This window comes from Tachysurus vachellii, chromosome 12, assembly GCF_030014155.1.
Source record: "Tachysurus vachellii isolate PV-2020 chromosome 12, HZAU_Pvac_v1, whole genome shotgun sequence".
Classification (NCBI taxonomy): domain Eukaryota; kingdom Metazoa; phylum Chordata; class Actinopteri; order Siluriformes; family Bagridae; genus Tachysurus; species Tachysurus vachellii.
Window position 1 is genome coordinate 5,512,203 of NC_083471.1, and position 25,675 is coordinate 5,537,877.

A 25,675-nucleotide genomic window follows, 5' to 3' on the forward strand; every position below is an offset into this window, starting at 1 on the left:
TTGACAATATATGCAAAAAAAAATGTGCATGATTTGAATTATGTAGGTATTTAACATTTCTATAAATAAAATAAGTGCCCAGGATTGTCAGAGATAATTATATAACTAACATAGTCGGCTATCTAAGATGAATAAGGTATGTTTTTTTTTTTATTATTATTTATTTTTTACCTGTATCAATAAGAAACAGATTTAGGATATGTTTTAGGTGAGCTGTCTCATATTTCTGCATTTCTTTGTCTTTTGAGAAACAAGTCTGTAATAAAATGTAGGTGAAATATCATCCTGAGTCTGCTGTATTTCTTGAGCCCAGGCAGCTCTCATGGTTACCATCTGTTTAGTGTTACTGCTACAGATTTGTGTGATTTTAATCAGTGAATTTATAAGTATCAGTTTTTTTCTGTTTTTATTAGGCGAGCAGCTCAGTAGACAGTGAAGATGCATAAACATGCTGCTTGACGTTTCTGAGAATCTGCTGCTCTCGTTAATCTGCGTTGTTGTTGTTTGGCCAGCGTTGGGATTGTCGGTGTCTTTCACCTCCCCGCGTGCAGAAGAAAAGGTGCTCGTCATCTCTCTGTGTACATTTTTAGTAATAATAATATTTACATCCCCACCTCCTCCCACCCCACGTGCACCCCCTCCCCTATCCCTGCCCCCCAACCCTTACCCCATTCTCCCCTCCCCCTCCCTCCCCTCTCCATCCCTACCCCCAACCCTTACCCCATTCTCCCCTCTCCCACTCCCTTCCTCCCCCTTTCCCTCCCTCCCCTCTCCATCCCTACCCCCAACCCTTACCCCATTCTCCCCTCTTCCTCTCCCATCCTCCCCCTCCCCTCTCCATCCCTGCCCCACCCTTACTCCATTCTCCCCCTCCCTTCCTCCCCCCTCCCCTCCCCTATCCCTGCCTCCCCAACCCTTACCCCATTCTCAGCTCTCCCTTCCTCCACCCCTCCCCTATCCCTGCCTCCCCAGCCTTTACCCCATTCTTCCCTCTTCCACTCCCTTCCTGCCCCTCCCTTCCCCTATCCCTGCCACCCCAACCCTTACCCCATTCTCCCTCTTCCTCTCCCATCCCTTACTCTCCCCCTCCCCTCCCCCCTCCCTATACCTTCCTCTCCCCCTCCCCCTCCTCCTTCCTCTCCCACCCCGTCCCTTCCTCCTCTTCATCCCTCCCCCTCCCCATCCCTGCTCCCTGTCTCTCGGTATCTCCGGTTCCTGCTGTCGGGAGTGCAGCACTTTTTAGCGCGTGAGGCTCAATGGCGACGCCTGTCATAGAGGACGATGTTGATGTCGACCGGCGGCCCATCCGGAGAGCTAGATCTAAGAGTGACACCCCCTACCTCACCGAGACCAGGCTCTCATACACCCTACAGACAGGTAGGACGTGCAGCAGACACGTAGGTGGAGCTATGCATGCATGCATGTATGTATGTGTGTGTGCGTGCGTACGTGCACGGATGACAACCACAGAGCCCTCTTAAAAACAGAGCCTTTAACGTTATTAAATGTCACCGTGAAACACTTTGTATCGCCGCAGCGTTGAGGCTTTGCTGTGCGATGCAGTGTTGGTGTTTAAATCTCTCTCATAAACACAAACCCAATGGGTTTCATTGTAAAGCATGATGCCTTTAAAGAGCAGCTGTGTCGTGACACAAGACACTGTCCAGTTCTGACAGTGCAGACAGATTTGGTGTGAAATGGCATGGTCTGATACAGTAACAAAGGTGTGAAGTTGTGTGTTAATGCATGCCAGTAACCGTGATTAAACCATATGGTTAAATAGGTAATAGACTAAAGCAGGATGATTTCAGTCAGTGTTGATTCCTCAGTGCCTCCCAGCTCAGTCAGCCAATGCCTGGTCATTGCAGAAGAAATCCTATATCCTGCACGCCCATGTCTGACAAAACTATAGTCAAACCTAGGGGACTGTTCTCACCAATCATTCAAAATAGCCTCAAACCTGCCTTTAAGCAGGGTTGCCATGGTGATTTAAACACCTTTGTCTCACCAAACTTCCAACCCCTTGCCCCCCACCCTAAAAAAAAAGTCTGCTGCATTCTGGCACTTATAAATATCCTACGATCACATGCTTTCTGGGCCCCTTCGATTCACTTAAGTTTTATTAACAGAACTGCACCTATACAAATATTCTGCTTATTATTTATAAAAAATTGACATTGTTTATAGGTCTGAGTATCTAAGTATCATGGATTAGACTCAATAAGTGATTTCATACAGGGAAATAATTATAAGAAAAAAAAATACAGAAATGATTGCGTGAGTGAATGAGTGTGGGTGTGCCCTGCGATGGGTTGGCACTCCATCCAGGGTGTATCCTGCCTTGATGCCCGATGACACCTGAGATAGGCACAGGCTCCCCGTGACCCGAGGAAGTTCGGATAAGCGGTAGAAAATGAGTGAGTGAATGAAAATCCAGACATATCTTGTCTGTGCTTCATGAACCTCTGCAGGTTTATGGATCTCAGTTTGAGAACCACTGTAATAGCCAAAACAATGTGAACCTCACAAAATGAGCTCCATGGAGACATGGTGTGTTAAGTTTGGAGTGGAGGAACTTGAGTGTCCTGCAAAGAGCCCTGACTCTGACTAACTGGAACAAACTAACCTGACTCTGATTAACTGGACGGTGGTGAGGAAAAACTCCCTGAGAGGATATGAGGAAAAAACCTTGAGAGGAACCAGACTCAGAAGTGAACCTCATCCTCATTTGGGAGACACTGGACAGGAAATAATGTCAATGTAAATATAGTCGAGTGGAATTGTGTAACCAAGAGCTCCCGAGGAACTAACAGGTCAGCGTCATTTCTGAGTTAATTACAGACTTAACACTAATTCATTCCTGATGAAGTCTTCAAATGTTCCCAGATGAAGACCTGAGCACAAAGCTGACCGACATAACAGTAGTTCAAAAATGGCGTGATTATCTCCAGTAGGTTCTATCCACAGCAATCCTATGAGTCACAGGCTGTCCATGCAGATCAATCCCCAGCAGAGTGACCCACCAAGCGACGAGACTCCAACCAGGGGTAGGGCATCAGGATTGAAGAAGTCGGTCTAGAAGAAGAAGCAATCAGACCAAGAGCAGAGACCACTGGGGGCTCGAAAGTGGCATGTATAACGAAAGCCTCCTCACCCAACATCACTACCTGATCTCACTAATTATTCTTCTAGCTAAATGAACTCAAATCCACACAGCCACAGCTTTCATCAGTTTACTTATAATCTCATAATTTTTTCTCTTATCTTTTATTTTCTTTTACTTTGGCTATAAAAAGAAAATCAATATAAAACGAAGGTTATACCGTATAACGTCTATATTACTTGTCTGTCTTTTGTGTTGCTTGACAACTCAGTCATCAGTGTGTGTTTTTAGTCGTATGTGTGCGGTGAAAAATATCAGTGAGCGTAGACAAAATGCGTAAGCTAATATGATTGTTTTGTACTCATATCCTTCCCTAATTTCAGAAAAAGAGAAGAGAGAGTACAGCTTAATCTTTAAGCTTTTAATGTGTTGCTCCTCAGACTTACTGTCTAATGATTTAAAACTGCACGTAACATTTTCTCTTTCTGATGGATGACTAGTTTCTTACCTGGTTGTATGTAGGAAATGAAGCAAATATTTGCTTAGAGGGAATTTTTTAACAGTTTAGATAGTTCTGTACTATACATATATATGATGATGATGATGAAGGTTAAAGCTACTTTGTATTAAATTTAAGCCTTTGAGTCGAATCATGATTCTGGGATTGTTTGTGTAAACCCTCACTGTCCACTTAAGGAAATCCATGCTAATGCTACATGTAGCATGGAAACGTTCCTTGATTCTGGTCCTTGACCGTGATTCTGATCCATGTTGATGTGATTGTATCATATAATTACCGTAGACTCGTCATACTGTGAATCTCACCACATTTTACCACATCCCAAATCTGCTCTATTGGATTCAGATCAGGTGACAGCGTAGGTCATTAAAGTACACTGAACTCATTGATCCAGTCTGAGATGATAAGAGTCTTTGTGATATGGCAGATTTTTTGGAAATAGCCATTATAAGACAGGTAAATTGTAGCCATAAAGTGATGCACTGCATCAACAATGATACTCGGTGCCAGCTGTGAGATTTACACAATGCCTCCCAAAAAAGAAAAAATGTTCCCCACAGCAATTCATTACCAGCTCCAGCAATTTTTTGAAGGACTCAAACCAGTCAACACTCCACCAACAGCTGTGCCACAGTCAGAGTGACATACAAACATCTGTTGACGTTTGATGTGAATATAAACTCATGCTCTTGACCTCATTCTGCCACATGATTTACTGATTGGATCGTTCCTAATAAAGTGGCCAATCAGCTTCTCTCTTAACTATATCCTGCTATTAGGTAGTATTTTAATGTATCTGTCTGTAATCTGTTCCTCCGGGTACTCCGGTTTCCTCCCCCGGTCCAAAGACATGCATGGTAGGTTGATTGGCATCTCTGGAAAATTGTCCCTAGTGTGTGATTGCGTGAGTGAATGAGAGTGTGTGTGTGTGCCCTGTGATGGGTTGGCACTCCGTCCAGGGTGTATCCTGCCTTGATGCCCGATGACGCCTGAGATAGGCACAGGCTCCCCGTGACCCGAGGTAGTTCGGATAAGCGGTAGAAGATGAATGAATGAATGTCTGTAATCATAAACTAATTAGCAGTGAGGCATGACAACATATTAATTACCATCATCATCATCATCATCAAACTTTTACTTTGCTGTAATTCTTATGGATTAAAGAACGATCTTTAAGCAAAATAAAGCTTGAAATTAATAAAAAATATTTACAATTGTTTGAAAATGTTTAGAAATAGTTTTTTTTATAATCAAATATTTGTCTTATTGTAATATTATAATAGGAAAAAGTAGATTCAATTCTTCATTACGTCTCAGTCAGATTATTAAAAAACTAAACTAAAAATAACAACAAAAAAAAGAATCACTTCAGAGCACTGAAAAAATTCTCAAACCCGATTGGTCAGAAGGTGTCAGTTACTGTAGTAACAAGCTAAAAACAAGGAACTTGTATATGGGACGTCTACCTCTTCTAACACCGTGATAATAAACAGGATGACGTCTGGTCAAAGCAGACCAATAGGTAAAGGCGCACATTTCTTCCCTGGAGCGTCACCTCATCGAGGCAGTAACTAAATCAGAGGCTGATGCCTGATCAGCTGGACGACACAAAGAATTGGAGCAGATGGGACACCATAAGGACTTACAGGGGAGCTTGGAGCGACACAAACTCACAGAATTCTTTAAGACACGGCTGCCAACTGTGCTCAGGCTTATCAGAAGAGGCGCATCATTCATGATCTTGCTCATCAAATGCAAACTCCAAGAACTGTTTGTTCCTAGCGGTGATTATCAAACTGATGACCTCAATTTATTTGACACTGAGAATGATTTCAACACATGACTCAACAATGATAGAGTAGATCAAGATTTATTGACATTTACCACGATCCTTACCACTGGATAAAATGAACTATAAGAATTCCCAGAGATTATTATTTACACGTTATTTATTTGAAACCAACATCTTTCTTTCAGTGGCCTTAGCATTACACATGCTCATAGCTTGTGGCTTAATCCTGCCTTACTGCTTTAATCAGTAATCCCTTATTGGGGCTTTTTTCTTTCCATTAATAATCCCCCTAATGTATCAGCATCAAGTTTGTAGGAGTGTGCAAAGAATCAAATATATCTTAATACACTGTCACCTTCGGCTTGCTCATTAGGGCTAAATCTAAAATTTATAATGCACACCCTGATTTGTTATGTCTCTAAAGCTGCTTGAAGACAATATCCATAGTTAAAAGCACTATGTGTAATAAAACTGAATAGAATTGAATAGCACGTCCTCCAGAATTTTACCTCAAATATATTACTTAAGGGTCTTATTACACTGTTTGGTATTTATGTGCACTAAATCTCCTAACACAGACAGCAGAAATCTATATCTTTTGTACAAAATTTAGACTCTCCACCATGCCACAATTTTCTCATTTTCCCTCCAACATTTTATTTTACTTTAGGATGATTTAAGATGCAAAATGCATTAATGTAATGTAAATAATGTCCTTTTTACAACAGTTTATAGTCCAGTGGAATTGTTTCACCAAGAGCTCCTGAGGAACTAACAGGTCAACATCCCTTCTGACTTCATTACAGACTTAACACTAATTCATTCCTGATGAAGTCTTCAAATGTTCACTGATGAAGACCCGAGTACAAAGCTGACCCACACAACAGCTTACTTTTGTGTGTTGTGTAGCACCAGGGTCCTGGAGGAATGTTGTTTCGTTTCATTGTGTACTACAGTATATGGTTGCTTTGAGATAAAAAGCTCCTTTATTTGATTTCACCTGATTTATCAGTTGAACTCTATGTCTCCTGATTGTTCAGTCGGTAGAGTGTACATGTCTTTGAGCCTCAAGGAAACAAATGGATTGTTCCTTCATGAAGTAGTTTTTTTATTTTATTTCATTCATTCAATCATTTTCTACCGCTTATCCGAACTATTCTCGGGTCACGGGGAGCCTGTGCCTATCTCAGGCGTTATCGGGCATCAAGGCAGGATACACCCTGGACGGAGTGCCAACCCATCGCAGGGCACACACACACTCTCATTCACTCACACACACAATCACACACTACGGACAATTTAGAGATGCCAATCAACCTACCATGCATGTCTTTGGACCGGGGGAAGAAACCGGAGTAAACCCTTGAGGCACGGGGAGAACATGCAAACTCCACACACACAAGGCGGAGGCGGGACTCGAACGCCCAACCCTGGAGGTGTGAGGCAAACGTGCCAACCACTAAGCCACCGTGCCCCCCTATTTTATTTCTTCTTGTTGCTAATTCTTTTACGCTATCAGTATCATCAGCATTATTCTCAGATTTATTAGGTACACCTTTATAAATCATTTAAAAAAATAACAACAACAATGTACAAAATGAAAAATCTTAAAAATGTTAAAAAAAAAATGTTAAAACCTGTTTTTCTGGAAATTTATTTATTTATTTATTTATTTATTTTTTTATTTATTTATGGCATGTTTCATTTTATGCCTTCTTTGCATATTTAATTAAAAAAAATCGTGGAAATTATTTGCTTTTGGTAATTTTTATACAATTAATTTCTTTGTTTTTGTAGTGACTATTTGTGTGTTATTTTATTTATTTGTTTGTTTGTTTGATTTCTCCATATGTTAATGCGGAACACGTGTAAATGTACATATTCAGATCATTATTACGGTTTTACTGTAAATGGGATAAATACAGTGTGTTATATCGACAGCTTCATATCCTGTGTCTTTTCTATACTTTTAACAGAGGGGGCAGAGAGACTAGCTGCGATGCGTTCTGATTCGCTGGTGCCCGGCACTCACACTCCTCCCATTCGTCGACGAAGTAAGCTAGCGAGCCTGGGTCGACTCTTCAAGCCATGGAAATGGAGGAAGAAGAAGAGTGACAAGTTCAAACAGACATCTGCAGGTACACACACACACACACACACACACACACACACACACACACAGGGTTTTAAAATATGCTACTAATAATATCAGAAAGTCTCTAGACTCTATTGCCATTTGCTATTGTGTAACATAACAAAGTCTTTTCTTTAGTCTTGGAGAGAAAGATGTCTACACGGCAAAGCAGAGAGGAGTTGATCAAGAGAGGAGTGCTAAAGGAGGTTGAGGAGAATGGTAATGTCAAGCATATATAAAAACACACGTCATAACAGTCAACTGAAGTGCCTTCAATACTTCATCTACTACAATGCTATGCACTATTGTTAGAGCATCAACACAATGCTGATAGTTTCCTCAGATTCTGTCTGGCTTTGTTTTCTAGACGAGCAAACAGTGGAAAGTGAGCACATGTCTGAGTTGGACAGACTGGCAGTTATTAGTCCTGTATCTGAGGCCCAGGAAACAAATGGAGAAGGAACAGGTATTTAAATCCAAACTCGTTGCCACTCTAAACACTACCATCATTGTCCTTCTGTTAGATTACTTCCCATTAATACATAATACTGTGGATATTAAAAGTCTACACACCCCTGTTAAAAGTGTGGTTATTCATTCATTCATTCATTCATCTTCTACCGCTTATCCGAACCACTTCGGGTCACGGGGAGCCTGTGCCTATCTCAGGCGTCATCGGGCATCAAGGCAGGATACACCCTGGACGGAGTGCCAACCCATCGCAGGGCACACACACACACTCATTCACTCACGCAATCACACACTAGGGACAATTTTTCCAGAGATGCCAATCAACCTACCATGCATGTCTTTGGACCGGGGGAGGAAACCGGAGTACCCGGAGGAAACCCCCGAGGCACGGGGAGAACATGCAAACTCCACACACACAAGGTGGAGGCGGGAATCGAACCCCGACCCTGGAGGTGTGAGGCGAACGTGCTAACCACTAAGCCACCGTGCCCCCCTAGTGTGGTTATTGTAATGTACAAAAATGAAACCAAGATAAAATCAGGCCAGATCATTTATAGAATAGTATAGAAGAGAAGCCTTTGTTTATTTATACATTAAATCACAGTGAAATTCTTTCTTATGAGGTTAGGGCCAGAACGTAGCGTCAGATATGATAGCGTGTCCGTTAGAGCAGAGAGGGTTAAGGGCTTTGCTCAAGGCCCCAAACAGTGGCTGCTTGGCAATGCTGGTGCTTAAACTCTGATCTTCCAATCAACAACTCAGAGCCTTAACCGTTTGAGCCATGTGACGCAGCAAGGAACAAAATTTAAATAAATAACAAAGCTCTTTTTCTTGTAAAGGAACACTCAGCCTTTGGAGGTCCAAGTCTACCATCTATACACATCTTTATTTGGTGATTATTTTTTTTTAGAAATCTGCTCCGGCAGAAAAGTGCTCTGCCACCTTCAGGTCATTAGATTTGATATTTTTCTTCTAAAGCTATTCCGGTGTTGTCTTGGAGTTTTTCTTCATTTTCCATGGTATAAAAGAGGCCTTCAGGGGTTTTGAACCGAAATACGTTGGTTATTAGAGTTATTCAAATCCACATTTTCTCTATCTTGACTAAAGCTCCAGTCCCAGCTGAAGAAAATCAAGCTCAATAGCTTGATGCTGCCACCACCACCATGCTTCACTGTGGGTATTGTGTTCTTTACAGGGTTAGGTTGCTTGTTTAATTGTACCTGCAACCTTCTACCTTGGTCTCATCATCACACTTCTTGCCACATGGCTTCCTTTAAGGTGATAGTACGTATGCTTGGGCTAAATTTAGCTGCAGCGTTTTCACCCTTCCCTATAAACCAGACCTGTGAAATATAAGAGATTGTCACTGTGTTTGATACCTTTTGATGATCCTGTGTTTAATTCTTAGTCTTGTTTTTGTCTTTACTGTACAGAAACCGAGTCGTCACAGTTGTCGGGGGAAACAGGGGTGTGTCTAGCAGGTCTCACCCCAAAGCCAGCTCCAGCCATGCCCCCTTCGAAAGGCATTCCCCTACCAAGCAATGGCATGGATATCCCCCTGAACAAACCATTAACGCTAAAACAACCACCTGCCCTACCTCCGAAACCATACAGCAGAATACCCAACCACTTAACAGGTTAAGCACATCATCCTGCTTTTTTTTCTCCTCTGTTTCCTCTTCCTGACACACCCCTCACACGATTTAGCTCATTCACGCTTAATGCTTGATTTCTTTCTCGTTCTCTAGACCCTTTAGGGAAATTCTCCCCACCACTTCCCCCCAAAAAAGTGATGATCTGTGAACCGGTGCCCTCTTTCCAGCTCAGATATCCACACCCTTCATCCATGCACACACACTCCCTAACCCACACACACCCATTGCAGCATACCACACTCCCGCTTTCCATCCATCCCCCGAGCCGCATCATTGAGGAACTTAACAAAACTCTTGTGTTTACCATGCAAAGACTAGAAAGGTGAGTATGTGTGTGTGTGTGTGTGTGCTTTGGATTGATGTCTTTTATAATGGAAATGCTCCTAAATGTATTCTCTCTACAGCTGTTTAACCTTAATTCTGCCTTGCTACATGCAACACTGCCCCCTAGTGCACACGTTCACCTGTCAATCATCCCTAACCTCACTGCTGCATGCTGTGCAGTTCTGTACTGCAGGCTGTACCTTCAGTGCAGATGGAAAGTGAAGAGGAGAAGGAGAACAGAGACGCAGCGCTCCTTCTTCTGCCCAACACCCACACACTGACACCCAACACACGCATGTACATCCCACCCACGCCTGAAGAAGACGACGACAACGATGAGGAAGATGAGGAAGAAGAGGAAGAAGAAGAGGAAGAAGAAGATGATGACGACTCTTTATTTACAAGTATGTGGCTACTTTCTGTCAAGTCCAAACTTTTGTTTATGGAGTAAAAAACACACTTTTCTTTGAGGTATAACGTAGCATCAAGTTATGTTTCTGTTTAACTGAATGCTATTGAATGTACATTATGTTGGAAAAAAGTTCACTGAAAGTTCACTGTTAATATACATATTTATATATAGGTCTAAGTCATATTGTTTTTTTATATGTAGATAATATTTTAACCTTGAGTTTCAATACTAAGAGTTTTTTTAATAATATGCATGCATAAAATAATCCCAGGGGATCACATCTGTGGTTGGGGGTTTGCTTCATCCGACATTCCTCCAGGTTCTTCATTTTCCTCCCTCAGTCGATCGACTTGAGTTGTAGGCAGATGGCATCTCTAAATTATCTGTAGTGTGTGAATGTGTTTGTATGTGATTGTCCTTTCCATTGTGCCCCAAGTACCTGGGATACACTCCAGGCTCTTCCACGACCCTGTGTAGGAAAGCTGTACAGAAAACAGATGCATGAATGAATAAACAAAAACAGAGAAGTAAAGCACAGTTTTAAAATTTTATCTGCAGTGGAAAACATTGCAACTTTTAAAAGATATTGTCCATAATTAAAATGTAATTATAAGTATTACTTATTAAAGTCAACATTACGTTTGAATCTTTGATGAGATTTAGCGACATTTAGCGAATGGAGTCACGGCTATTGCTGATGAACACAATGCTATCATAAAGAGCAGGGAAGTAGGCACGACATGAAGGAACTAGACTTTTCCTCTTTGCAACGATATTTGTTTAATAGATATCTGTCACATCTCTCACCATTGTTCAGAACTTCTTCAACTCCTGACACCTTCACAGTTTACTTTGTTATTCAAAATTTGTGGGAAAGATCACAATGATTTTCAGGTGCTGGTCAAATATTTTGGTTTACACCTGCCCCCTATTGGTCAGAGCTTTTTTATTTTACATGGGCAGTAACCGATTTGTTCATTGACATGATTTTGGATGATGGGTAGAAATCACGGAACCCAGAGGAAACTCATGTGAGCACATGCAACACTGCAACCCAGGAGCTTAGAGCATCACTGTGCCACATTTACAGCATTTGGCAGATGCCCTTATCCAGAGCGATCTCATCTTAGAGGCAGCAGAGGCAGCTTGGTGGAGCTGGGATTTAAACTCACAACCTTCTGATCAGAACACCAACACCTAACCACTAAGCTTCCACAGTTTTAAATGTACCAGATGTACACATTAAGATCAAATTCCATATTTAGTCATACCCAGAACTGCACTATGTAGTATATCTAAATAGTGATTTGTTTTGACAGACTGTTTACATTGGTAGTAAAATTCTGCTGCACCACACGAATTATTAAAAAGCCTTTAATAACAATTTCAATAAGGAATTCTTCAAACACTGCTCAATCTTTAGGATCATGGAACATGAATTATCTCAATTCCCTTTCAACTTGGTGTGTGTGTGTGTGTTTGTGTGTGTGGTGGCAGGTACTCTGGCTTTGAGGATCCTAAGGAAAGACTCTCTTGCAATAAAACTTAGTAACCGTCCATCAAAGAGAGACCTGGAGGACAAGAACATTCTGCCTATGCTGACTGACCAGGAGAGACTAGAGTGCAGACAGCAAATTGGCACTAAACTCACACGGTTAGCGCGTAAACACACACACACACACATCACCACAGCACATAAAAGCTATTGATCTCTGTTTGTTTGTAGGAGGCTCAGTCTAAGACCAACAGCAGAGGAGCTTGAGCAACGAAATATCCTAAAACGTAGGTAGAAATGGACAAAAAATACTCATGCACACCTAATGACTACTGTGTTGAACTCCCATAGTCAGTCAAAGAGCTGTTTTCTTGGAATTCTTAACATTGGCCACATTGACAACACATTTGTACAGATGAATCTGGCTGGTTTGTCACATCTCAGAGGACATATTAGAGTTTACCTTTCACCGTCATATGGAAGTTATCATAAGAGAGAGCTGGCTGGTGGGAGTGAATTGGCCAAATTACAGAAAATAATAAGTAAAAAAAAACTTGTAAAAGACACCACTTATGAGCACTAAAACAAACATATTAACTATTTATCATGAATAAATACAAAACAATGCACCTTTCCTTCAGCTTCTCTTTCTCTCGTAGCACGAAATGAGCAGGAGGAACTTGAAGAGAAGAGAGAGCTCAAGAAAAGGCTGTCACGGAAGGTGAGATAAAGGGCTCTCTCATGAGATCTGATACACCACATCAAATCTGTTGTATAGTGTAGTATGTTGTATAGTATGTTGTACAAAGTATAGGATGGGATGGTATAGTATCGTAAGGTGTGGTATAGTATAGTATAGTATAGTATAGTATAGTATAGTATAGTATAATATAGCATGGTATAGTATAGTATGGTATAGTATAGTATAGTATGTTGTACAAAGTATAGGATGGGATGGTATAGTATCGTAAGGTGTGGTATAGTATAGTATAGTATAGTATAGTATAGAATGGTGCGGTATAGTATAGTATAGTATAGTATAGTATAGTATAGTATAGTATAGTATAGTATAGAATGGTGCGGTATAGTATAGTATAGTATAGTATAGTATAGAATGGTGCGGTATAGTATAGTATAGAATGGTGCGGTATAGTATAATATAAAATGGTATAGCATGGTGTGGTATAGTACGGTGTGGTATAGAATGGTGTGGTATAATATGGTGTGTTATAAGTAGGGTGTAGTATAGAATGGTGTAGTATAGAATGGTGTAGTATAGTATGGTGTAGTATAGAATGGTGTGGTATAATATGGTGTGGTATAGAATGGTGTGGTATAGAATGGTGTGGTATAGAATGGTGTAGTATAGAATGGTGTGGTATAGAATGGTGTAGTATAGAATGGTGTGGTATAGAATGGTGTGGTATAGAATGGTGTGGTATAGTATGGTGTGGTATAGTATGGTGTGGTATAGAATGGTGTGGTATAGAATGGTGTAGTATAGAATGGTGTGGTATAGAATGGTGTGGTATAGTATGGTGTGGTATAGAATGGTGTGGTATAGAATGGTGTGGTATAGTATGGTGTGGTATAGAATGGTGTGGTATAGTATGGGATGGTGCGGTATAGTATAATATAGCTACATAGCACTACCAAAGTAGAGCGAAATGAAACACACATTTATGTAACCATAACACCAGTCAGTTGAAATAAAGGATTTCTCTAATTATACTTTTCTCTCTCTCTCTCTCTCTCTCTCTCTCTCTCTCCCTCTCTCTCTCTCTCTCTCTCTCTCTCACTTTCTCTTTCCCTCTCTCTGTAGTTGAGTCAAAGGCCAACAGTTGAGGAACTGAGGGAGGCGAAAATTCTCATTCGCTTCAGTGATTACGTTGAGGTGGCTGAAGCTCAGGACTACGACAGAAGGGCAGACAAGCCCTGGACTCGCCTTACTGCTGCAGACAAGGTCACTCTTACACACAGTCCAATTTCCCTGACAGTTTGATCACATTGATTAGAATTAGTGATTTTTAGAAAAAAATAAAATAACAATAATTCTCACCAATTTGTATCATGAGGGCTTTTCACACTTGAAATCATAATCCCTGGGTTATTTTAACACAGTCTTGTTTATGACTGCTCATATTTTACAATCCTGATTATTCATAATCTGACACAAACATCGTTCATTCCTAAACCGTGGCTTAACCTGGATTAGATAAATACAACATGCGACCATTTGAAATAAAGACTTGTCTAACTTTCGCATCAGTGAGATATATATCAGCATGTAAATCCTTCTCGACTGTTTCAAGTCCCATGGGATGCAGGAAGAAAAGAATGGGAAACAAAATACTGTTTACACTGCATCGTTTCACACTGTACACATCCGGCACATCAATGTGATGCTAACACTGCAAAAGCTGTGCTGATGGATGACATTTCAGAGCAGTGTGAACATTCCTCTGCTTGGGTTTAAGAGCAGGGTTTAAGGTTTAAGCGCAGTCTGAAAAGCTCTATTGTTTTCTTCTTCTTCTTAGGCTTCAATAAGGAAGGAGCTCAACGAGTTCAAAAGCACAGAAATGGAGGTGCATGAATTAAGTCGACATCTAACCAGGTGATCATGTGAACGCTTGCATGACTACTGCGCTTCCTACTGCCATAAAATCCTTCTCACCTGACGTCCTACTGCTTTATTCTAGGTTTCACCGACCATAGTGCTGACTGCTGGACAGAAGCACAGGGCATTACCAATGACTAATTCACCTCTGGGATGTACTAAGTCTAATGTGCTGGGATCAATCTGTGCAAGGATTAACTTATCACAGAGACTATGTTGCTCTCCTGATCTGAGATTAGGAGAAGAATCAGGTGCCCACAGTTCCACGGTGACCGGACTTGCCTAGATTCACCTATTAATCCTTGACCAATCTGAACTGTCATGACGTTTGTAAAGTGTGTGTGCGCGCTAACATTTGAAATATTATTTTGTTCTCTGGCAGAACACTTCAATATTCTGTACCAGTGTTTGATTAAACAAATGAGGTGGGTTTAAATTTGTGCACGTGGCCCTGTAACTGGTCATCAACCCATTTTTGTACCCATGTAGGTGTCGAAAAGTAAAGAAAACAATGAAGAAAACTTATTAAAGAAATCTATGATGTTCTAAAACATTTATAAGTAGATTTAATTAAATACCTTAATATACATTTTGGTTTCTTTTTCTTTCTATCTGGAGTCAAGCAGTGAAGCCTAAAGCGTTTTTTTTTTCCACAAACAAAATAAAACCAAAAGAATCCGGACGTTTTCGTCGTCTCGCTCTGGCCGTTACGAGCGAGCTCCTGTTTGACAGACGCGCCAAATAATTTGCAAGCAATAATCTGTCTTTGTCTTGAATGTCTGGTTTTGACAATTTGGATTGTGTCTGTAATATTCAGTATGAGGGAATTCCAGCACCTTTGTACTGTTTTTGTCTAACAGTGCACACTTTTTATTACATAGGGCACTCGGATGAGGCGAGGTAGCGATTAGGACGCGCTCCTGTCTGTCTATGCTGAATTCACACGCATTTGCAAGACCATCATTAAGTAATTGTGACGAAATAAAATTATTTGTATCGTTTCGCTCGTCTCATAAAAACGGTTACGGTGTACAAATGTGTCAAGATATATTTCTAAACCCTTTCAACTTCCGTGCGGATTTGGAAATGGTGTGTTTTTTTGTTTACAGTCTTTCCCTAATGCTCCTCTCCTGCTGCTATTAGCTGAGAGATTTAACGAAAGGAGGAGGCGCATGTCTTTGTGATGTAAAGAACTCTTATTAAAAAGCTGTTTGAAATACGACACGGGGGCTAAAGGAGTTTCTAACTCGGATCTTTTTGTTCAATTCTTTTCCAAAAGCAGCATCACAGCATCTGTAGCATGTGTCACATGCAAAGACTTTCACCATCACAGATACTAGAAAAAAACGAATTGTTTTCATCCTAAACTGTATTCTGAATCCATCTATTTCATCGACGGAGTGTGATTATTAAAGAGAGAGTGTGCAGCGTGTTGAAAATGAGAATGAAATGCACTCATATAATATAATACTAATGATCTTCTATAATCTTCTAATGTTAATAATATTAAAAAAGTACGCACAAATAAAGTATTGACGTTTTTACCTCACTTTAATACCGTTTTTTTTTTTTAAGCAAATATTACTTCATCAGATACATAAATTAGATAGAAAAAAAATAATCACCTTAATGTCTGACTGAACATTTTCTATTTTTTTTTTTGACGGAGCTGTCGGTCGAGTTATAAAGCTGCATGCAAACGTAACCACGGAGGTGTCGAGTCTGAAGATCGAGTGCGTAGGTTTTAAACAGCGTGCATGGGAGTCCCGCAGTACTTGTGCCACAGTTCTATGGCTTTGGTCACTATGGCGTCTGTGTTCTCTTGTGGCATCTATACAAGGGGAAAGAAAAGGTTACTCAAGATATAATAAAAGCTTGTTCCTTAGAGATAAATTAAAAATGAATTATTTATATCCTGAATGTGTATGAAGCTGCTCACTCTTAAAAAGAGCTATACAAATAAAACTGATGAGAGTCAGAGGATAGAAAGAAAAGATAAATGACAGCATAACAATTCACAGAGAAAAAAAAAACAAAAACGAATTTGACGAGCAAATGAATTTTCCAGCCGCAGCATCTGTAGCGTGTCGAGTGGAAACAGAGGACAATCGTGCCGAGGTGTTTTATTACATCGAGAAAGAAATGCTCACGATGAGCAGTTAATTTCTATCATTCTGCTTGTCAAACAGCTTGAATGAGTGCATGAACTATTATTAATAGGTACTGACAGCTTCGACGACGGCCCTTAGGCTTGCATGATAAAGGGGATTTAAGTAAACAGGTTTTTTTTTCTGTTCTCACTGTTATTCAAGATAGAACAATAATATGCTGAAAAAAAAAAACAGTCAAAAGTACTGTGTGTTCACGTGTGTGTGTGTGTGCGCACGCTCTCACATGGCTCAGGAAGTTCACCACAGCATCTGGTTGACTCATTCCCATGAGCTTGATCTTGTAGCTCAGCAAGATCTCCATGGCAACGAACACGAGGATTTTACACGAGCCGCTGATCACCTTGTCCCAAACTCTGTTGACATGAATGACCAACGCAAGGCAGGAATCAAACACAGACATGCAAGAAAGGCACAAGAAATGCTGCTCTCCCTCAAACCTGTTTATAATTCATTCATCTTCTACCGCTTATCCGAACTACCTCGGGTCACGGGGAGCCTGTGCCTATCTCAGGCGTCATCGGGCATCAAGGCAGGATACACCCTGGACGGAGTGCCAACCCATCGCAGGACATACACACACTCTCATTCACTCACACAATCACACACTAGGGACAATATTCCAGAGATGCCAATCAACCTAACATGCATGTCTTTGGACCGGGGGAGGAAACCAGAGTACCCGGAGGAAACCCCCGAGGCACGGGGAGAACATGCAAACTCCACACACACAAGGTGGAGGCGGGAATCGAACCCCGACCCTGGAGGTGTGAGGCGAACGTGCTAACCACTAAGCCACCGTGCCTCCTCCTGTTTATAATAACAATAAAAATAATATACCACTAATTACTGGTGAGATGTAGAGACCGGAGTCTTCAGAAGAAACCCTACAGTGTATAAGATCCGGTGATCGAGTCTGGTTATGTTCAGTTCACGTCAATTCAATTTAAATTCAGCCGGAAATTTGAACACATGATTCATACCATGGATGCCATAATACCAGAGTTTGTGGCAATTTATTTTTATTGGTAAAAGTGGTACGAAAGTGTTGATATTGTTGATATTGTTGAGGCATTAACAGGGGCTCAGTGGCTCAGATGAAAGTCTCATAGAAATTTTCTCATTTTTAATTCTGTTAGCGGTTGTTGCTATACAGAAGTTAAAGACAAGCCTTTATTTTTGTCACATATACATTACAGAACAGAAGAAGTTGTTCGGTCAGAGCACAAGTTAGCCATTATACAGCGCCCCTAGAGCGGGGAGGGTTAAGGGCCTTGATCGAGGGCCCGACAGTGACAGCTTGGCAGTGGCAGTGTCCAATCCTTCAATCAACAACCCATAGCCTTAACCACTTTAGCCACCACTTTAGCCTGTGTTCTGTCATTTAGGATACAGCTTATGCTCTGTTTACACGTTCAGTGATTTTATGGCAGCAAGTCGCCAATCGCTGTGCTAAGAAGTCACCCGTAGGCTACAAATGGTTGCAATAGTAATAACATTCATGAAGGAATGGCCAACAGCTCCTTTATTTTGCCTCTCGAAATCATTTATTCTCATCAAATCATTCATTTATTTACACTCCTTTAGTATTTCCTGATATGGCTTCACTGTACTGCTTTAACTATTTGTATTTCTGCTCAGCCAGATGTCATTAGCATTATCTAACAAACCTGATGCCAAAACTGTGTGTAAGTAAATAATAGGAATATTTTTTTAAATAGCATCTACGTACTTCCTTTTTTTCCGGACTGTCTGAACGGTTTCCTTGAGAATGAGTAAATTTTCCTGTTTGCACATTTCCTTCCTTGCTGATTACTTAAAGCAAAACAAGGTTGCGCTTGTGTGTGCAGAATATCTGAAGACATGTCGTGCTGATCCTCTTTCCTCGTTCCCAAATGGATTTAACACCCTGATTACGGTGCTCTTACGGTTGATCTTTTTTGATTCTGTCCAGATGTGACATCATTATAATCCATGAGGTTTTAGGATGATAAAGTTGTTTGTTTTTCTGAGTGCTTGTGGAGTTGGATGCCAGATGTGATCACTTTGGGACCTGAACATCTGTGACAGTCAGATGTAGATACAGATACAGCTCACATTACTGCTGAGCAATCCCAAGGATGAGGAAAGAGGAACTGCATGAATGAATGAATGAATGAATGAATGAAAGAAAGAAAGAAAGAAAGAAACTAGGGCATAGAATCCATTATTATCGCCACCTAGACATTACAGCACAGTCTTTTCTTCGCATATCCCAACAGAGAAGATTGGGGTCAGAGTGCAGGGGCAGCTATTATACAGTGCCCCTGGAGCAGGTAGGGTTAAGGGTCTTGCTTAAGGGACCAACAGAGGCAGCTTGGCAGTGCTTGGGCTTGAAGCCTGATCCTCAACCCAGAGCCTTAACCACCTGAACTACCATTGTATCATATTGTAGTCTGTTGTTAATCAAAAAGACAAATGATTTTTTTTTTTTTTTTAACCTTTCTTGCTTTTAACAGTTGGTCCTTCAGCAAACTCTTAATGAGTACAATGAAACAAATAACTAACTAAATCTGTTAAATCAGATAAAATGATATTGCGATACTGTACAACCATAAAGAGCAATGTTATTACGATTCAGAGATTCGGAGCCATGTTTTACGATCTTACATCCACCTGCTTTAAAACATAGTAATATTATTATTATTATTTGAAATCTCGCATGCTTAGGGATGACAGGGACTTTCAGGAAGTGTTTTACCTCTGAAGGCTGGACTCTGGCAGACAGTCTGCGAAACAGCGCCTGAACCAAAGGGAATAGGGCAGGACAGTCAGACTGCCTGAAGTTTTCAGATGGGACAAAAGACGGCTGTCCTCCTGGGAGAGGAAATGCTCCAGACTCTTGGGCTGAGAGAGGCAGGGAAAAAAAAAAGATCTTCTCAGGGTCTTCTTCTTTATACAGTTGTCACTCAAGGTTTCTTCCTCATATCATCTCAGGGAGTTTTCTCATCACCACCGTCGACTCTGACTCACTTCATTAGGCATGAATTTAAATGTAAAATTTTAGATCTGGTTTTCTGTAGCGCTGCTTCGTGACCGTGTCTGCTGTCAGATCAGGGAATGATGGATAGGAACGCCAGTTCCGGTTAGGAAAACTATGTGATTGCTTAATTGAAGCTTAGTTACTGTACATCTGGAATAATTTCTTCTTCTATCCCATTCCTTTTAGACTTTGGTTCCTCTCAAGGTTTCTTTATACCACTAGATCTTCCAGTTTCCTCATTGAGGATCTAAATCTAAACCTACTGTCTATTTATTTTTTGAAATCTTTTTTTATTTCAATGCAACATCATCAACAACATTAGATTTATATTTAAAACTGAATTGTGCCCCTCTCACTGACATGTATGTAATATTCGGCGTTTAGTTTAGATTTATGCCTAATGAGTGAGTCAGAGGCGATGGTGGTGAGGAAAAACTCCCTGAGACGATATGAGCATGAGGTCCTTTTGAGTCTGGTTCCTTTGCTAATATAAGCAATAATTTAGGTTATTTCTTTAATATTTGAAGTATATTAATGCAAAATCTATGTCGATTGGCAGGATAACAAAACTTCGCTAAAAATCGCTAAACTAGGCATACAAACCAGGTGAGGTATGGAATCGCCAAACTTGTGATTAAACTGGCTGACAAAGCACCTAATCAGCCAATAGCAGTCCACCGGATCCTCTACAATCTCCTCCATAACCCTGGCGATAGCCAAGAAATCTTCATCCTTTTCACCCTCAGAACAAAAAAAAAAAAGTAATTTTATTTGTATAGCACTTTTAACAAGGAACATTGTCACAAAGCAGGTGTGCAGAAATATTTCAGTTCAGGATATACATTTTAATTTTAGAAATTTATCCCTTATCAACAAGAGAGAAAGACGACGATGGTCCTGAAGAAGAAACCGCGAGAGGGAACCTAACCTCATCTGGGTGACACACACACACAGTGTGATTATAAATCTTGTATAACTGTGTTCTATAAGGTCAAAAAGTGCAGTTGTGTAAATTTAACATCAAGTTATTGATTTTTCTTTGATGGAGAGTTTCATAATATGTACACAAAGTACACAAAGTACACATATTGTAATAGTAAAAGGAACTGATTCACATTGTTGTTGGTCATGTATTTTATTTTTTCACTCCATCGCTGCAGATATTCCCTTTCGCTTTCAATCGTATTTTAGTTTTTAATAGACCAACACTACAAGTTATACAAAGACATTAACCATCAGCCTACTGTCACTTGCACTGTACTTTTTTTTATTATTATCTAGAAAAGAATGACATTTAATTTTTTTGTGAATGCATATACCGAACACACATGTAACAGCAGATAATGATCAGGTCCTTACAGGTTGTGTGAGCTCTGACCGACAAGGCAACTGTTGGTTTTCCAGCTGATGCATGCGAAGGTAGAGCTCGGTGTGAGGCGTGACGGTGTGCACAAATCGCATGGCCAGAAGAGCTTCTTTTATATCCATATACTGCTCTCGCCTGTACCGGGCTACCAGAGAGTGAGAATCGCTGTGTGGAGGCAGGATACCTGAGAAACATGGTCCACCATCAAAATAATACCCCTTGGACGTCATAAGCAATCACATAATAAATAGAACAGACAGAAACAATAGAGTTAAACAAAACTGCCAGCGTAGGAAAGTAATTGTTCTCACCAAGCAGGACTTTCCATACGTGGATCCTGTACATCGAGGGTAATGGAAACCTCTGACTGAATGTGCTTAACTTTTCCACATCTGGAAAGCAACAAAGAAAGTTTTGTGAAATTAGTTTCAGACATACAAGAAAAAGAAAGATTTCTAGCAGTCTGTTATGATAATATAATAATACTACAAAGAACATGTTATTAATCACATATGGAAATATTTGGTTGTAATTGGCAAGTAAAACGGCACTTAAACGTCACTGAAAGGCCAAACCCGGTGCACAAACACTATTATTTAACACACAAAACACATCCGTGGCTCATACGCTACTACTCACTCAATAGTACCGACATGATCTTCTCCTGGAATAAATGACTTCACAGATTTATTTCCTTTAACTGGATAAAACAGGAAGGAAAACTACAGACAATTGTAAGGCAAACGACTTCTCTTACCAAGTGGATTGTCCTTCAAGAGAATTTCAAGTGACTTTTTCTCCTCCACTCCCCTGAAGCCCACCTTTTCATAATACGCTGACCTGAAGTTCCTCTGCGGGTCTTCAGCCATATTGGCAACTAAAGATAAAGAACGATAAAAAAAATAACACTTCTGTAAATATCAGATATATTTAAAGGCTTAAAATGTATCAATCCCTCCAGATTAAGAGACATAAATGACTGAATAATAAAGATTCACTTCAAAAGATTACTTTAAGAGATTATTAAGTGTGTAAATTAGGGCTGGGCGATAAAACGATAACGATATGTATCGTGATAGACACGTGATCGATATCAAAAAAAAAATGTGTTTGATAAAATGTTCGATATTTTTTATTCTTCGTCGGAAGAAATCAGAGGTTGCGAAGCAATTTTGGTTGCATTAACAAAGGCACTCACTCTCTGGTAACCTAGCAACATAGGGAGTGACACGCTAACAGCCAATCATGTACCAGTATCATGTTTGGTTGCGTCATATCGTTGTCTTGTGCTGGTCTGCTGGATTCCTCCTCTTCAGTAATAAGCAGAAAATGAGCCGCAGCGAGCGAGGAAATTGTAAAATAAAAGAGGAAAAGTCAGCTACTTTTTCATATTTCTGCAGGTTTTATATTTCAAACAATGTTACTGTACTGTATCAGGTTTGTTTTTTATTTTACAGATGTATCTCAGTCTACCTCAGTTTTATTTATGTTTACAAAACACTGCACATATTTTAAAACACTTTATTCACCAGAAGGTGAACAGCTAGTGAACCTCCTAGCACTAAATTTTGCACTAAATTTCTCAGGTTTCTCTATGTTTATATTTAACACTTTGCACTATTTTATTACACTTTATTAAGCATTTCTTACATTTTCTTTCATTTTGTACCTTAAATGTTAAGAGATCATTGTTAAGTGTTCAGTGTGACTTTAGACTTATGTTTACATTTTAATTATTTGAATTTTCCTGGTTGTTGACATTTCTGTCTTAATAACTGAGGGGATTACGATCAGAGGAAGGTTAAGTTTAAAATAAAAATGTTTAAATGGAATATATTTTTCTCCTGGTCCTTATTTTAAACGAGTCATAAAAAATATCAATAATTATCGATATCGACCGATATGAAACACTGATATCGTGATACAGTTTTCAGCCATATCGCCCAGCCCTAGTATAAATGTATAAACAATGCCAGGAACAATCTGTGTGTCATTTGTAACTTGAATGCTTTTGCAAGGCATTTTATATAAACAAAACTGACATAAATATATACATACACACACTTCTTTTTGGAAATGTTTGAATTAAGAAGTAATTAAATTATATTTATCATAATCAAGCAGTCAATCCTGAAGCATTTTAGCCATAATTAACACTTAAAATCTGATAGACAAAATTAATTTAGTTTTTAATGTTCTGGTGTTGTTATGTTTCGTATATATCAAGATTCAGACTAATATATAATTATTATAATTATTATTTAAAAAGGTTAAAATCATACAAATCAAAGAAATCAACATCCGGTGCAAAAGCGCTGCTATTATCATTATTGTTGTTACTTATTTATTTTAACTTACGTCCATTTGAACTAGTGAAAGAAGGCTGTCAATCTAGCCAAGCTAAAGGCTAAAGCTAAAGGCTAAAGCTAAAGGCTAAAGCTAAAGGCTAAAGCTAAAGGCTAAAGCTAAAGGCTAAAGCTAAAGGCTAAAGCTAAAGGCTAAAGCTAAAGGCTAAAGCTAAAGGCTAAAGCTAAAGGCTAAAGCTAAAGGCTAAAGCTAAAGGCTAAAGCTAAAGGCTAAAGCTAAAGGCTAAAGCTAAAGGCTAAAGCTAAAGGCTAAAGCTAAAGGCTAAAGCTAATATAAAGCAATTTATGTGCATGTTTTACGAAACTAGTCCATCACCGTCCGTCCTCCTAAATATGTTATTACAAATTTTCAAGATAAAACCGTATCAACGGATCAAACTATGTTGAAACCTACCACTTTTCCGCCCCAGGTACAGGCCGTGATGTGATCCTCGGGTTTTCCCAGCTTTCAAACCGCAGCTTTCGTGCGTCTTTTCCCTGCAATTCTGAGCTGTTCCTCCATGTCGTCTACATCCGCACTGAAGCACTATACTTTGGACGAGTAATGCCCAGTCTATAGTATGGCAATCCAAAAGGGTCATAAACTTCAAATGTATTCCATTCACACACTGTGCATCTTAATCTCACAGGCTAATTTGTTTACATATCAAAACATGTTCCTTGTTAAAAAAAAGACTGTCTGAAGGCAGAATAGACATCTAGAAGAATAGATTTTTATCCAAATAGAAAATAGTGGTAAATTGATGACAGGCTTTTCTTTTCTGTTGTTTTTTTACCCCAGAAATCATTCCTAGCAATTTTGGATAACTTTTTCCAAAATGCTTCAAAATACTACCATTGTGGAAGTAGATACAATAGACATAAAGACGATACAGATGATTCCAACTCAACACCATCACTTGTTTTGCATCCACAGATCTGGTTCTTAAAAGGATGATAATCTCACCTAGACATTGTAAAGTTGTTCTGTACATAAGAACTGTTGCTGAACTGAACATACATTTAACACACTTAGTACTGTTGGACTATAATATTTATAATATACAATTGTGAAATAATATTGACTTCTAATTCCAGGATCAACAAAGATGGATTCCCTTTAAATCTACTTCCTTTTCAAGGATTTTTCTGCATATCATTTTAGTGACTTTTTCCATGCATCTGTTGCCTTTGGCTTGCCCATTAGGGATCAACATCTAGATTGCAATTAAACTATTTTGTGACTATGTTGATTGTTAAAAGCACTTTAATAATATTACACAATAAACAATTGTGGAAGAGTTAGAATATAAATTCCATTATCTGGTGTCACCCAGAGGAGGATGGGTTCCCTTTTGAGTCTAGTTCCATCACAAGATTTCTTCCTCAAGCCGTCTTAAGGAGTCTTCTCTTCACTCTGTTGACACTGGTTTGCTCATTAAGGATCTAAATATAAATCACCATCTGCTCTACTGTGCAACTGCTACATGAGTAGGTCTATTGTTAAAAGTTCTATAGAAATAAAATAAAAATGATTTCATCTAGCATTATTAAACACGTTCCACGGGTGAGCCGTACCTCGTGTCATGTATGTCACTGACTGGAGTATTGTGCTTCAAATGTGTACAGTCCCTAAATCCAATATATTTTCCGTTTTATTTGCTTTCATTTTTTTTATGTTTACTTTAACTAAAAAAGTGTTTTATTTTATTATCTGAAAATTGGTTGGTGGAATCACTTACTGTCATCTTAAACCAGTATGAGTATTCTCTTCCAGGGTCCTGTCAGCAACATGGCATATCAAAGCTAATAGTTTTCCACCACCATATCATGGTTACCGAGTTCCTGTCTGTCCTATCTGTTCCTCTGTCGTCTTTCACATTTCAGTCGATTGCTGTTTTGCAAAATACATTACAATACCTCATGTAACTGCTGCTATAATACTAATGAGTTCATTCCAGTATTTTTGCACACGCAATATTGAACATACAGTATTTACACTGGTCGGCACTGCTTTTGTGTATTGTCTTGTATTTTTTGTCTTGCACTGTTTGCACCGGGTTGCACTTTGTGACCTTAGCTCTGTCTTTGTTCTATTTTGCACTATATAGCTGTAGCATGTAACAGCTATGGTTGCAATGACAATTAAAGTTTGCAATGACAATTTACTTGAGTTGTCTTGACTTGACTGAGCTCACACCTGACTTGAGTTGTCTTGACTTGACTGAGCTCACACCTTTGACTGAGCTCA

At 39.6% G+C, this 25,675-nt stretch overlaps 2 protein-coding genes across 3 annotated transcripts; one reads left to right on the forward strand and one right to left on the reverse strand.

The window, feature by feature from the left end:
- Nucleotides 1-1,237: 1,237 nt before the first annotated feature.
- Nucleotides 1,238-14,959, forward strand: phactr1 (phosphatase and actin regulator 1). Its single transcript, XM_060883380.1, has 13 exons — nt 1,238-1,377; nt 7,392-7,553; nt 7,688-7,768; nt 7,917-8,015; nt 9,454-9,657; nt 9,769-9,997; nt 10,180-10,403; nt 11,909-12,065; nt 12,138-12,193; nt 12,566-12,627; nt 13,729-13,869; nt 14,444-14,520; nt 14,606-14,959. Exons 1-13 carry the CDS (start codon nt 1,257-1,259, stop codon nt 14,619-14,621), a joined length of 1,629 nt encoding a protein of 542 aa, XP_060739363.1. The 5' UTR covers nt 1,238-1,256; the 3' UTR covers nt 14,622-14,959.
- On the reverse strand, nt 10,445-23,981 carry tbc1d7 (TBC1 domain family, member 7). 2 transcript variants are annotated; one of them, XM_060883382.1, is made up of 9 exons: nt 23,840-23,981; nt 21,837-21,956; nt 21,391-21,471; nt 21,073-21,263; nt 20,317-20,445; nt 19,432-19,577; nt 16,918-17,047; nt 16,149-16,354; nt 10,445-10,893 (listed from the first exon to the last, which is right to left on the reverse strand). In XM_060883382.1, exons 2-8 carry the CDS (start codon nt 21,946-21,948, stop codon nt 16,268-16,270), a joined length of 876 nt encoding a protein of 291 aa, XP_060739365.1. In that variant the 5' UTR covers nt 21,949-21,956; nt 23,840-23,981; the 3' UTR covers nt 10,445-10,893; nt 16,149-16,267. The 2 variants fall into 2 exon arrangements, with proteins under 2 accessions (XP_060739365.1, XP_060739364.1); XM_060883381.1 differs by having other exon boundaries at nt 10,457-10,893; nt 20,317-20,454.
- Between the last annotated feature and the right edge of the window lie 1,694 nt (nt 23,982-25,675).